The following is a 15,580-nucleotide window of genomic DNA, read 5'->3' as shown; positions in this document are numbered from 1 at the left end:
CGCGATACTACGCGTCGGAGCCTGTTCGCTGTTATCGAATTATTGACTAGAATTCTTGAATATCAAATTTTTTCTTTATATTATTATTTAACAATCATATAACTTTTCATTAAAACTGGTTTCTGAGAATTTTTTTAAAAAACGAATATTTATTGAATTATTTTGCAAGTAACAGTATTAGTATCACTCATTAAAAAAAATTAATTAATTAATAAAAAGAATTAGTATTACTAGAGAAAATTTTACATTCCAACGTAAAATTTTCTCATTAAAAAAAAGAATTAATTCAAAGAATTAGTATGACTAGAAAAAATTTTACATTCCAATGAAAAAGTTTCTCTAGTGATACTAATTTTGTTACTTGCAAAATAATTAAATGAATATTCGTTTTTTGAAAAAAATTTTAGAAACCATATTTTTAGTTAGGAGAATTTTTTCCAAATTTTATTAAATTTCACTATCAAGCAGCAGAGTAATTGCAAATTTAGTGGTGTAAAGGAAGTATTTTTTAATTCATAAAATTCTCCGCGCAGAATTAAATTCAAATTTCATATTGTATCATATATAGATATACTCTAGTAAGGTCTCTCGCAGCCAGCTGAGTAGAGAGTAACGAACGCGCACACTTGTCGCGCGCGCCTAGGCTCTCTCGCCTCGCCCGTTCAGTATACCTGCCTGCACGATTCTGACTCGACAGTTCGCCGACAACCGGCCTCGAGGTGCTTCTCGGGCCAACCGATGGCGAACTCTCTCTTTCTAACACCCTTCGCCCGCTTTCTACATCCTGGCCCTGAATATTCCTGTTCACCTTATAGGTGCTTCTGTGAGAGACCAGGGTAAACCAGACTTCTTATAGCGCTTCCGTAGAAGACTGATGCATCAGGTACACTTAACACTAGAATACGCACACACATACACAAGACCGTCCTTGTCAAGTTGAAGTGCTTCTCTCTTGACCAAGACGATGCTCCACGATCTAAATAGAGGAGTCATCTTCTAGAGTATACCCCACGCAAATAGTAACGAGTCATCCTGACTAACGTCTTCGTGGCGCGTATTCTCATGTTATACATTCCGTACTTCTTTTATTTACAGAACTGCTCCGAGTGAGACTGGAGCACCGATCGAGCGAGCGCATTAACTAGCTAGGCTAGTAATTCTTTTCTTATTTTTATTTTAATAATTTCTAGTATTGTATCGAGTCATTTTTATAATTTTATTTGCATTGTATATCTTCTTTTTTTATTATTCTTTATTTTATCATTATGTTTGTGTATTCTTTATTTCTATGTTTTATTGTTAAAATATATTTTCTTACGAAGGTTTAAATTATGTTATTTCACTAAACTTAACCTTTCCTTACGAGATCATAAAAATCCTACACCAGTAAATTAAATAAAAAATATAGATGTCGCCTCACGACATCTACTGAGAAAACTTAGAACTATAAGTAAAATATGTACCCGGACTCCATCCGGCGAGCAAATTCTTTGGCAGATTAAAAGTCAGATCATTATAGTGGAAAGGTAACAAAATATTCAATTGTTAATAAATAATTAAAAAATTAATTATTTTAAAAACGCATTTCAGGAATGTTTTTAATTCGGCTTCCTGCAATAGATTATGGAAAAAATATTTTAAATTTGAAAAGTCAGTTTTAGGTGGCCCATTTGAGAAATTTTCACCCTATTACATATAGCAATTGACGACAAAAAAGATCAATTTAGTGATAACGAAAACAAGGAGTCGAGCGACAGCGAATAGTCGTGTTTGTCATTTTTATATTGGTAGGAAATAAGTAGATAAATGTTAATCGATATTGTCCTTACCTTTAACGAAATAAATAAATTTTTTAACTTTTTCAATTATATTTGTATGGGGTAAAATTCCTGTAGCGTACTAAGTAAAAAAAAAGTTGATTGGATCGGGGTGTGACTTGCACATAGTTTAGCCCTAGCGGTAAGTACTTAAACCACGAAGTATTGTTAGGTATTACAGGAATTTTTATAAACAATTGCAATGTTAAACAATTGATTATTAACAATCCACTAATCTAAACTGCCGTGTGATATAAAAACTTAGTTAACTGACATTTTGACGAAAAATGAGTTTTTGGTATCAATGAACTCGTAAGAAAAAGCTGCGTCTAATAGTTATAGTTTAAATAATTTTTGCAAATTATTGTTTATAAAAAATAGTTATTAAAAATCTTAAAAACTCCAGAAAATGAAAGAATATTTGATAAAAAGTTAAGGAAAGTACTTTGCGTAGCCCAAAAAACAAATGAGGCTGCGAGCTCGAATATAAGATTTGAAGGAAAAACTTAGTCAAAGGCAGTTGTGTGTTTTTTGTATCAAATAAGTAGTCGAGTCTGAGCGTTGGATTTGAAATAAAAACCTCACATTTGCAGCGCTTGCAATTAGCTAAGTTCTTCCATCAAAAATTGAGTCGAGTCAGAGCCGAACGACTACTTAACTGCAATTCGGCTAAACTCGGATTGTCCTCGGGTCGTAGGCAGTAAGCTGCTGTTTCCCTTGCTTCTGTCAAAACTTCAACTCAGAGGTTATGTTTAGCGGAATGAAAAGTGTATCAAGTTGAAATTGAGAAATAAAAAACGAAGAAAATTGTAAGTAAAATTAACTCAGACGATTTTTTTTAATGTTTTTAAACTTATTAATAAAGATTGTTCATTTCATTTCAGTAGTTTAAACGTATATTATTATTATCATTATTCAAAATTAACATTGTCTAATTAGTTCTTATTTGGTTAAAATTTATTTGCAGTGTTCATGTACTTTTAAAATGATTTGTGAATTCGTAAAACGTATTATAGAACTGTTGCAACTGTCCCCTTACCACATGACGTCACTGCAGTTAGCTAAGTTCTTCCATGAAATCAGCAGACCGAGCTCGCGTACCTATTTCGTGGACACTACGCAAAGGACTTTCCCAAACTTTTTACTTCATATTTGCATTCGGAAAAACACACAAGTGCATTATTTCATATAATTTGTTTAAATAATTAATTTTTTATTTCATAATTAAATAGAGCACCATCATTATACCAAGTATGTGAAGTTAAATTTAATAATTTTTTAATTCTTATTAGTTTTCTGAAAGCAAACAGTTTTTCCCTATTTTTTCGCTTCGACATAAATGTCAGTTAACCAAGTTCTTATATCACACGGCAGTAAAGTACTTCATATAAGACTCGTTGGATGCGGAATTATATCAACATTCATTTAGTAACGTCAGAATTACGATAACTTTATTTGTTTATAAAATATTTAATTTTTTGTTAACATTAATTAATTAATTAATTAATATCTCGAAAATAAAAAAACTGATTTCTTAAAATGCAGTTTTTTCTGATTATTTTGAAAAGGAAAAAAAATAGAAAAATTTTTATTGAAGAAAAAAGATGTAGAATTTTATTCTCTACAAGAAACATATGCATTTTCGCGTGTAGATTACAGAAACATATAGCGAACCTCATCTTTTGACATAAAGAGTTCAAATTTGGTACACTTACGTATTTTTAAGTGAAAATTACAGAAAAAATATAACGAACTTGATTCGGATCGATTTACATAGCGTTGTCAAGGTAAAATCAAAAATTTCAAAAAAAATGGTTTAAACTCCCTAGCGCACACAATATTCAACCCAGACTGTTTATATTTGTTGTATAAATGTATTTTTTGCGTGAAAATTACAGGGTAAAGAATGTGAGCACGATTGGAGTTGATAATCAATTTTTATCAAATTTTTAAAGAAAAATAATAATTTTAGAGAAAAAATGTATTTTTCCAACAAAAACGAAGAAAATTTTATTTAAAGGGATTCAAATTTATATATTTTCACGTGTAGATTACAAAAAAAATATAGCGAGCATGATTGGAGTTGATTTTCATAGCGTTGTCAAGTCAAAATTTTTTTTTCTAAAGTGATTCAAATGTATACATTTTTACATATTTTTAAGTGTAGATTACAAAAAAATATAACAAGACAATTGGAGTTGATTTTTCTGGTATTGTCAAGAAAAAACTGATAATTTTAGAAAAAAATATTAATTTTCTCCCAATAACGAAGAAAATTTTATTTAAAGGGCTTCATATTTATTCATTTTCACGTATTTTTATGTGAAGATTATAGAAATAATTTAACAAACATGAAAAGAAGTTGTTTTAATTAAGTTTTTTTCAAAGAAGAAAATTTTTTGAAAAAAGTGGATTTTTCCTATAAGTTTTTTATTCGTTTCTCTGTTCTATTTAATTTTTTCTAATTTATTTTTCTCTTTATCCTATTTTTTCTTCTTTAATTCGATATTTTTTTCACATTCAAAAAAATGTTTTTTTAATTGAAAATAAAATCGGACAAGTGCGAGTTACACTCGCACTGATATCGAAGAGTCCGTACACGAAACGAACTTATTTGGTTTAAATACATATGTTTAAGAAATATAACTTTTGTATATCAAATAATGTAAGTGCTACGAAAAGGAACAATTTATATTACTAAATATAAATTTAAAAAATAAATTTAAATTAAATTAAATAATTAAATAATTAAAAATAAAATAAATTAATTTTAACAATTTTAATTTAAATTAATTAATTTAATTTTTATTTTTAATTCTAATTTTTTTTTAATTAATTTTTTAATTGAAGGGTAGAATGACAAAAGGGGTCAAGCGCCAATTTATCGAAAATGAGGTTTTTGCATAAAAAAATCAAGAAAATTCATTTACACATTTCTGTAGAAGGATTTCCTTTTTTATTGCGTATTTAAATCAGTTTTTAATAAAAATTAAATTAATAAAATAGCCTCAAATTTACTTTATTGCAACCTGATTGAAAAACAAAAGAAAGTGGTGAGTCAATAATATTATCAAAATAAAAAAAAATATTATTTTTTTAGGTTTTATTTTAATATTTTATTTTAATTTTATTTTAATAATATTTTAATTAATAAAATTAATAATAATAATAATGTATTTTCAATTTTAAACAATTTTAAAATCATTTTGTTATTAATTTTTAAATATTTTTATGGTTATACTAAGTGAACAATTGAATTTAAAGATGAAAGTATTGCTCAATTCCAAAGCAAGCAATTAATTCTTAATTTTCTTGAAAACAAACAATTTTTTAAAGGAATTTTTTTTTCTATTCTTTTCGTCGATTCCATAGAAAGAAACTAAATTTCCAGTTTTTCTTTAAACTGTATATTTTTTTTATAATTAATGTTTAAAGAAAATGTGCGCAGTTGATATAACCTCAAGGAACCACAGTTTTTTTTAATTTTATCGTTAATATGTAGGTTTATTTCAACAAATTGTTGTTTATTTATTAAAACATACTAATATATCGAAACGGTTTTCTCAGTTTTTTTTTAAATGACCTGCAAAATTTTTAAAAATGTTTTTTTTACTTCCTGTAAAAACAGTGAATTGGCGCTTGACCCCTTTTGTCATTCTACCCTTCAATTAATTTTTAATTCAAATAATTTTAAATTTTATTTACTTATATTTATTAAATATTTGTATTTATATAAAAAAAGTTCGTTTCGTGTACGGAACCCTCGATTTCAGTGCGAGTGTAACTCGCACTTGTCCGATTTTTTTGTTATTTTCGAGATATCAGTTAATTAATTGACTATTAAGGTTAATAAAGAATGATATATTTTATAAACGAATAAAGGTATCGTAATTCTGACGTTACTAAATGAAAGTTGATATAATTTCGCATCCAACGAGCCTTATATAAAGTACTCTAGATTAGTGGATTGTTAATAAACAATTGTTTAACATTGCAATTGTTTATAAAAATTCCTTTAATCCAAAATAGTTCATATAGAGCTCGTTGGATGCGGAATTACGTCAGCTTTCAATTGGTAGCTTCAGAATTGCAATAACTTTATTTATTGGCGAAATATTTCATTTTCTATTAACATTAATTGATTAATTAATTAATATCTCGAAAATAACAAAAAAGGACATCTCAATATTTTTTGTCGTGAAAATGCACATTTTTAGCTTACAAAAAAAATAAATAAAAAAAAATTCGAAAAAAAGTTTAATTTTCAAAAAAAGGGTCAAAATTTAAATTTTTTTGAAAATTATTTTGCACCATTTGAAAAAGAAGAAAAAAACCTTTCGAAAACATATAGGACAAATTTTTTTCATCTTTCTGTTTAAAAGTTACAAGTCTTCAAAAATTCACTGTTTAAATTTTTCAAAAAAATTCAACCTCCTTTCTCCCCGACAGTTTTTGAAAAAACTTAACAATACATAATAAACTATGTGCAAGTTACAGCCCAATCCGATCAACTGTTTTTTCATTAAGTAAGCTACAGGAAGCTTACCCCGTATACTAAATGAAATTAATATTTGAGGAGCCGGATCGTGTAACTCGATTTGCGCTCGAGCCCGTTGCTCTGTTAATGAAATTTTTTTGTAGGATTATTATTTTTAATAATAATGGAAAAAAACTGCAAATTTTTTATTCTCGAATTTAATTAATTTTCAAAACATAAATCGTCACTGCTCGTACAAATCTTAGTGAAATTAATGGAAAATTGGTATACTTACGTATTTGGGTCTTCCAAATACGATAAAATGATAAAAACATTTAAAAAAATTAATTAAAAAATTATTTGTTTATTGTAAATAGAGATCTGTCGGTAAATATGTTTTCTCAACTTCGACGAGAAAAAGTCGCACTTGTCCCATTTTTTATATATCAAATCAACATATCCAAACCATATTTGATCCGTCATTTTTTTTAAACATAATATGAAATTCGAAATCATGGACCTCAGAAACCCTCTAATACCAATTTTTATAAAAATTGAATTATTTCTTGCACTTAAAGACCGCCATATAACTTCATGCGATCATTGAAATTTAAAGGACTCAAAATAAAGGTGGTGCTTCCTCTTAATGTTGCAATGTTGATTCAATATTTTGTCTCAGTTAATATTGCCTGAAATTTTGCTGTGAAATATTTGCTTAAACTTTTAGGTTGAATATTTCCTCACACATATAGACACTCTAATATTTTTTTATTCTTGTGCCTTGAGATCTGTGTTGTTAAATTTGATTATTTAAAATTTCAACTAAGATAGAATATAGTGCCAAAAAGTTTTAGTACCTACAGTTAGATGAATTACTATCTGAAAAATATATCTCTTCACTTCAAGTACGAATATTTATGCAAAATATTCAGTTAATGTTATCAACTATACTTCTATGAAAAATCTCATCCCCATTTTTGAATTTTTTGTTTAGACACTTATGGAAAGTACAAATATTTTCAGCCCTTTTAATAAGAGATGGTATTTTAATAAAAATATTATGATCTAATTTTTAATATAGCATATCAATTAATAATCTCACAGTCATTACACCACATGATTACCTCAAAAGTGTAATTATCATTTTTCTTAGTGCTTATTTTCATAAAGAACTACCTCATATTAATTGTGAATTTCTTCTCATAATATTTATTAACATTTACAACTCTTTTGTGTTTTACTCAAATGGTTAAACTCAGTGACAAATTTTCATCCTGTTAAAATCACACACAATTATTAAGTGCTAGTTCAACAGGTAAATGTGAAAAGAAAGTATCATGTAACGATGTAGACTGATGGTGTTCGCTCTGCGTATATTGAGTGAAGACGCACTCACCAATTTTCAGTGTCGACGTTTTGTCTCGACTCAAACCGAAATCTCATAAATACAAAGAAATCTATCATTTTATAATTTCGCTATCGGCATTCGGGATGAGCACTAAAACATACAGCTGAATAAAATCAAACGATAGTATCAAATATCACGACATGGAATCAGAAAAGGACGTAAAAGCTTTGGACATGAAAACTCGCACTTCTCTGATGATCATATCTCAAGTAGACAAGTTGTTTAACACATACACATGGGTCATCTTATCAAGTTCAGCAATTTACTTTTGTATTACTTTAACAACAGAAGCAGATGAGAAAGCACATTTTGAGAGAAAGGTTAATTACTGATTTTCCAAAATGGGCTTAAAATTTGTTGGAACAAAAGGAGTTCACAAGGAACACTACTCAGGTGTACCTCACGGATTTCGGTCATCTTGTGATATGTTGTAGTTCTTTGAAAAATATTCGATACGTATATTTTTATAAGTGCCCTATCGTACATCTAACACAGCAAACACGCATAGAAAAACTTTTTAGGTGTAGTTAAGGTTTTCATTAAGAGTCGTCAGTGCGATGAGAGTGAGATAAAGACGAGGGGCCTATATTCAGTTGAGGTACTTCTTATTAAATACACTTGACTGTAGGTGCTTCTGCGTTAAATAAACCTCATTGACTTCCTTGTTTCTCATCTTCACGACTTACCTGTAGGTGCTTTTGCGATACGATATAAAGATGACGTTCCACCAGTTTTTTAAAATACTTTTTAGACTTTAAAGAAATTCACCTGAAACTTACTTGTAAGCTTATCGTTAGCGCAAACTTACGGTGGAAGATTACAGCAGCTTACAATATAAGCTTGTTGCAAAGAGGACATTTGCAACGTACCTTAACCTCACCATGAGATCTTATGTAGTATCTCATATGAAAAACCATAAGTGATCTTATACGGGATATCATGTGGGAATTTTCAGTAAGAGGGGAAACTCGTGTAAATGCATGTTTTTTCAAGATTTTCTTTCCAAAAAGTGGTAAAGTTTATTGAATTGAAATAAAGCATACCTCAAAGTATGCAATATAAGCTACGTTTAAAGTTTTCGATACAAAACAGTAGTGTTATACATATTGCCTTGAAGACGTTATGTATCCGAAAATAACTATTGCACTAAAACCAAGATTTACTATTACTTGCTTATGGTGCTTGCAAATGACAATTAATAAAATGATATTGACAAGAAACCGAAAGAATAGAGAGATCTCGTGCTCATCGTTGACTGCTTTTGGTATCAGTTTAAGTGCTAAACTTATGTATACTGTAGACATTCATACATCTTATTATAGATTAGTAATGTAGGATCATATTCTACAGATAGTAAACTAATTTTAAAAGAAAAAAAAGTTTTCCCCCTTAAGGAAGGCTCAAGGTAAGCTTACAGCAAGATATTGTGCTACGTGGAAGGTTAAAACCGCGACAAAAACCTAGTAAGTTTACCTATGAAACCTCTTTTTAACCAATACTTTTTTGTACGTACAAGTAAAATTTAATACGTACTTATAACATTATCAGTCCAATGATCAGCTTGCAAAATAATAATTTTCCTCTTATTTTTATAATTACTATCAATAAAATCTTCCATTCCTTGCAAAATTTTAGCTCCCATATGAGTAAGTAAATCCTGCAAAAATAAAAAGATTAAGATTACAATTTCACGGGAAATAAATTAATATTATTATTATAGGCTGTTTAAAATTCTAAAGTAAAAATAAACAAAAAGAGGATCAATTCTTATTACAAAGCAATGATGCTCAAGTCCTCATTATATTTAAAATAGACAATAAAAACTGATTTTGATAGTACAGAAACAAAAAGAATAAACTTTTAATCAACATAAAAATGTCGTAAACTGTGACATGGCACAATTTTTATAAACAAAAATTTGGTTTTTGTTGACACAATTTCTCAGGTCATGGTCGAAATGTCTGTTTATTTATTTGAATTTCTCTATATGTAAATTGCCAAGCCAACTTCAAATGGAGAGAAGTTTCCCGATTCTTGTTCAGCTGTTTGAGACTAGTCAATGCGCCTGCACAGTTTCGTCACACTTGTTTCAATTTAGCAGATTTAAATTATCCTTCTTCAACACCTACATGTACTGAACCTCTGGTATATATCACTGTTCTTGTGAATGATCACGCAATAAAAGCGTTGATAGATTGTAGAACGTCAAGATCATTTATAGGCCCTCTATGTTTAGAGATGTTAAAGGAATTAAACCTCCCAATCACAGAAAAGGTCGGTACAGTTCAAGTAGCAAACAAGGAGTCATTAACAGTGTCGAAAGAAATCATATTGCCCGTTTAACTTAGCGGAAAATAGAAACCTTTCAAAGTACGCGTTTTAAATAAGGGCCTGAGCAGAATAGAAACGTAACCGGAATCGTAACCGGAATAATGAGTTTGTAGCGATTTACTTGTATAATCTCTATGAGTAATGTCTTGTAGTAGAATGTGTCTGTGTGGAATGTGTGTGAATAAGAAATTTCGAGAAGTAGGAAATTGGGTGTCATGCGTCGGGTATACGCCCATTCGCCCGAAAACAACCGCCCGAATTCATACGCCCGAATGCACATTTGCCCGAATCCATTCGCCCGATCGGCTTTCCCCGAAAATATTTGCCCGAAAGTACATTTGCCCGAATAAAATTTTAAATTTAATTTAATTTTTAAATTTAAATAAAATTTTCATATATATATGTTAAGTATGAAGTATGAAAAACAAATGAGATTCACTTGTTTATCTAACGTCAAAGTTTTCAAAGAAAAGTCATTTAACTGATTCAAAATTTTCAAGTAAAGTTTTTTAATTATTGACTCATTTAAAATTATCTAGTGTCGTGACATTCATAGTGTAAATTATGGATCTAAATCTTGAGCAGCCTCGAATTGTTGGAAACAAATTATTATTGGAGGGTTTTATTTACGTTCGTTCCAAAGCTTCAAAAAATGAAAAATTTTACTGGGACTGCCAAAAGGTACGTCGAGGAGAATGTAAAGCCCGTGCAATCACAATTCAAAGTGCATCTGAAATAATTGTTGTGAAAGGCCCCACGAAATCTGTGCATTCACACCCTCCGAATCAAGATGAAGCGGAAGCGGAAATAATTAAGGTTAACTTAAAAAGAACTGCTGAGGAGCATCCTGAATGCCCTCCGGCACAGGTGAATTTCGAAATTAGATTTAAAATTTTTTAATTCTTTTTGCTTTTTTTTTACATTTTGTTTTATCGTTGACAGATTTTACGCAACGCCCTTGGAAATGTAAGGCCCAGTGTTTTGGCAAAACTTCCTGAGCGCGAGAACATGAAAAAATCTATGAGGAGAGAAAGGAGACTCGAACTGCCTCCAAATCCAAAAAGTTTAGAGGACATTGATGAACTGCCTGCACGTTTTCAGAAAACATTGTCAAACGAACGCTTTCTCATTTATGATTCCCGTGACGAAGAGAGTTTCGGTGAGGGTCGTGTTTTGGTTTTCGGTACACGCAATAATTTTGAACGTCTTGCCAATAGCGATACCTGGTACGTTGACGGTACCTTCAAAGTGACACCTTCAATTTTTACTCAACTCTTCACTGTTATCGAGAAAGTTTCAAAGCCCAGTGATAGAGGAAATGAACCGGTTGTAATTCCTTTCCCTTTCGTGTTTGCTCTCTTATCTTCAAAAGAAACACATCAATATGAGGCTGTTTTTAAAGCGATTGATTCTACGGCTGCAACGTACGGAATCCATCATTGTAGACCACAAAGAATTCTGACTGACTTTGAATTAGCCATTATTAATGCATGCCGATCAGTGTTTCCTGATATCCCATTAACTGGATGCTTTTTTCACCTTGGACAGTCGATGTACCGAAAAATACAGAATGAAGGTTTGCAGGTTGCTTACAACGATCCAAACGATGAAACTATTCGAAAACACACTCATATGATTTTGAGTCTCGCGTTTGTTCCCGTATGTGATGTAATGGATGCCTTCGATGAACTATCAGGTGTGGTTTCAGAATCCTTGCAGGATGTTCTCGATTACTTTGAAGACAATTATATTCGCGGGCGACCAGCTCGTGGTCGACGCCGCGCTGTACTTCCTCGCTATCCGATCGAAATGTGGAACCAACATGAAGCTACCCTTCAAGGCCTACATCGAACCAACAATGTTAGCGAGGGTTGGCACAACCGTTTCCGAATGCTAGTCAACAAAGATCATCCAGATTTGTATTCTTTTTTGAAAGAGATTCAAAAAGAACAACAGGATACGGAAACTTGTCTCGTTGAACTGAGTCTGGGTCGGTCAGTAAAAGCTGCACCACGAAAGAAATGGGTATCGCTGCAGCGCCGTTTGTGTACTATAACGGAGGAGTACAACATTTATAAAGAAGAAAACAAAGTTTTAGATTTTTTGGAAAACTTGGCATGCAATATTCAATTGTCATAATACCTATGTTACAAAAATAAATTCACACACCAATTTTTTGTGCGTTTTTCTGACATATATTTTTTCGGGCGTAATAGTATTCGGGCGATTGGATTCGGGCAAGTGTATTCGGGTTATTGATTTTCGGGCAAACGGTATTCGGGCGAATGTACATTCGGGCGGTTGTATTCGGGCGAATGTACGCCCATTCGCCCGAAAACAACCGCCCGAATGCACATTTGCCCGAATATACATTTGCCCGAATCCATTCGCCCGATCGGCATTGAAAATTCGCAGTCGGCGATTAGATCACCTATCGCACGCACGATGTGTTCGAGCTCTTTGACCACACTGATTTAATCGCACAATACGACGCATGGATTTTCAATAAGTATTCACAACGCCCAATTGGGGTGAGTATTTGCCCTTTTGTTGTAAAAATTGAGACAAAGAATCTTATATTGAATGTAATATTGTTTTTTATTGTATTATCGTAGCAATCTGTGCATAATACGCTGAGCATAGTGAAGCAAACTTTCGTGTCGGTGAACGACCGAATTAATTGATTTTGTTCTTAACTTGACGACTTCACCGTTCCTGTTTGTGATCAACGCAGCGAGTACTTGAGAGCGAGAAATATCCCTGTGATAAGAAAGCTATACTCTAAATAACGTGGTGGACAGCAAAGCGGTCCACTGAAATACGATCCTCTTAAGAGTAGCTATGCAAAACGCCAGTATTTTCGATTGTAAATAAACGGAAATAATACCGTATTTTTTATTATTCGCAAGATTTGATATTGATATTATAATTGCGGTGTTTGACCACACCTTTTATGTTAGTAGCAGTAATTCGACAAAGACTTTTCTTTTTATTCTGAACGACCTGTACGTGTATATATTTAAATCAACGTATCTGATCAGATATTAATTATAATAATTAAATTATATAGTCCGAATAAAGTTTTGAAAGTGTATTGTATGTATGGACGGAGATTTTTCAAATTTTGAAATATAATAAATGTTATTCGGCACAAATTTTAATTATACTATTTTTTCTTTTTAATAACATAAAGATTTATTACAAGTTGGAGAAGGACAAACAATATGTCTATCCTTTTCTAACTCATTATTCCGGTTGCGTTTGCGATTACGATTCCGTTTCTATTCTGCTCAGGCCTTTACCTAATAGAACCTTTGGTCCTTGGATTAGATTTCCTTAAATATTATAAAATTCAAGCTGACTTTACAACCCGTACCTGGAGCTACAAAAGTAAACCTAAGAAAGTCTATCATTTCGAATCAAGAGAGCTGGTTTGGGAAAACTGCTGGATTAATGGAACTCAATACCTCGCAAAGAGAAAGATTAGAGAAATTCCTTATAAGAAAATCTGCCAGAGATCCCTGATAAACCCGGCCTTACGGAGTTAACAATGCATGTAATAGATGTTGGTGATAATACGTCAGTCAAACAGCGATGTTATATAGTTTCCCCGAAGGTCCTAGAAGCCACTATTTCAGAACTTGAGCAAATGTTAACAGACAAAGTTATTGAAACCTTCGCAAAGTGATTTCGAGTCCTTAATTCACTTACTGTGAAAGATACATATCTGTTGCCTCTGATGTAATTTGTTCCTTAAACCAATGGGTAAATTCCATATCAAAGATATTAAACGTTTTCTATGTACTAATTATGATTTTGATTTGTAGATCTGGCTGTTTCGTGGATACTTGGACCTCTTTGCCATGTATTAATCAGCTGCTGACCAGCTAGAGAAGTGCAAAAAGAGAGAAGAACAATTCTCTGATCTTGTACGAGAGGCTTCAAACTGTATAACTGAAAAGGAGGCAGAAAACGGCACACTGTTGTCGCGTATCAACGAACTGGAACGTCTGCTGGAAGAATATCGGCAACCAGACGAATTGCATTTATCCTGGACTGAAGACGACGTTGACAGTAACTTTAAGCAACCTAGCTGGCAGTACATGAAACCACATATATGAGAGATTCTTTTTCAATCGCCCCAGCCCAAAAAGTCAATGTTCTGGGATTGGCTTCATACTTTGGTAAATTGTTGTCCTATATGATAGTAATAAATCCCTAAAATATAAACTCATTAAAAAAATATTTGTAGAAAGTAGAGGGGGTTGAAGTTTTGTCGTTAAGGGTAATATTGTCATTTTCAAATCCGTATAACTATGACAAAAGTTAATGGATTTTAATTTATCCATAATGAATTTTAATGCATTTTTCACGTACTTTTCAAAAATGTATACGAAATTTAAAAAAAAAATTTTTGACCCCTTTTTTTCAAAATCAACCCTTATTTTTCGATTTTCACCCCTTCGGGTATTTTTTTTTTATTTTCATTGGAAAGCTGTGGTTTTTTCCCATGAGCTATGTAAATATGAAAATGGGACAACAATAATTTTGTGAGAAGCAGAATATTAAAGTAGGCGGTGCCGATAACGGGTATACCTGAAGATCATCTTCGAGGATTTAGGTAGGCACCGCCTACTTTAATATTCTGTTTCTCACAAAATTATTGTTGTCCCATTTTCATATTTGAAGGGTAGAATGACAAAAGGGGTCAAGCGCCAATTCACTGTTTTTACAGGAAGTAAAAAAAACATTTTTAAAAATTTTGCAGGTCATTTTAAAAAAAACTGAGAAAACCATTTCGATATATTAGTATGTTTTAATAAATAAACAACAATTTGTTGAAATAAACCTACATATTAACGATAAAATTAAAAAAAACTGTGGTTCCTTGAGGTTATATCAACTGCGCACATTTTCTTTAAGCATTAATTATAAAAAAATATACAGTTAAAAGAAAAACTGGAAAATTAGTTTCTTTCTATGGAATCGACGAAATGAATAGAAAAAAAATTCCTTTAAAAAATTGTTTGTTTTCAAGAAAATTACGAATTAATTGCTTGCTTTGGAATTGAGCAATACTTTCAACTTTAAATTCAATTGTTCACTTAGTATAACCATAAAAATATTTAAAAATTAATAACAAAATTATTTTAAAATTGAAAATACATTATTATTATTATTAATTTTATTAATTAAAATATTATTAAAATAAAATTAAAATAAAATATTAAAATAAAACCTAAAAAAATAATATTTTTTTTTATTTTGATAATATTATTGACTCACCACTTTCTTTTGTTTTTCAATCAGGTTGCAATAAAGTAAATTTGAGGCTATTTTATTAATTTAATTTTTATTAAAAACTGATTAAAATACGCAATAAAAAAGGAAATCCTTCTACAGAAATGTGTAAATGAATTTTCTTGATTTTTTTATGCAAAAACCTCATTTTCGATAAATTGGCGCTTGACCCCTTTTGTCATTCTACCCTTCATTTACATAGCTCATGGGAAAAAACCTCAGCTTTCCAATAAAAATAAAAAAAAT

General features: G+C 30.9%; 1 protein-coding gene across 4 annotated transcripts in view; it reads right to left on the bottom strand.

The window, feature by feature from the left end:
* LOC127286718 (breast cancer type 1 susceptibility protein homolog) overlaps positions 1 to 15,580 on the bottom strand; it is a 167,545-nt gene that overhangs the window by 28,054 nt on the left and 123,911 nt on the right. For all 4 annotated transcript variants that reach the window (XR_007843783.1, XM_051313271.1, XM_051313265.1 and 1 more), the window contains one exon: positions 9,236 to 9,359. Coding sequence is in view for 3 of the 4 variants with exons in the window: in XM_051313271.1 (XP_051169228.1) it covers positions 9,236 to 9,359 (124 nt within the window). In the remaining variant the exon portion in view is untranslated. The remainder of the gene's footprint in view (positions 1 to 9,235; positions 9,360 to 15,580) is intronic.

This window comes from Leptopilina boulardi, unplaced genomic scaffold, assembly GCF_019393585.1.
Source record: "Leptopilina boulardi isolate dan_hultmark-lab unplaced genomic scaffold, ZJU_Lbou_2.1 LbouV2_122, whole genome shotgun sequence".
Classification (NCBI taxonomy): domain Eukaryota; kingdom Metazoa; phylum Arthropoda; class Insecta; order Hymenoptera; family Figitidae; genus Leptopilina; species Leptopilina boulardi.
The sequence above is the reverse complement of the archived record's forward strand: the minus strand, read 5'-3'. Positions and strand labels throughout refer to the sequence as shown.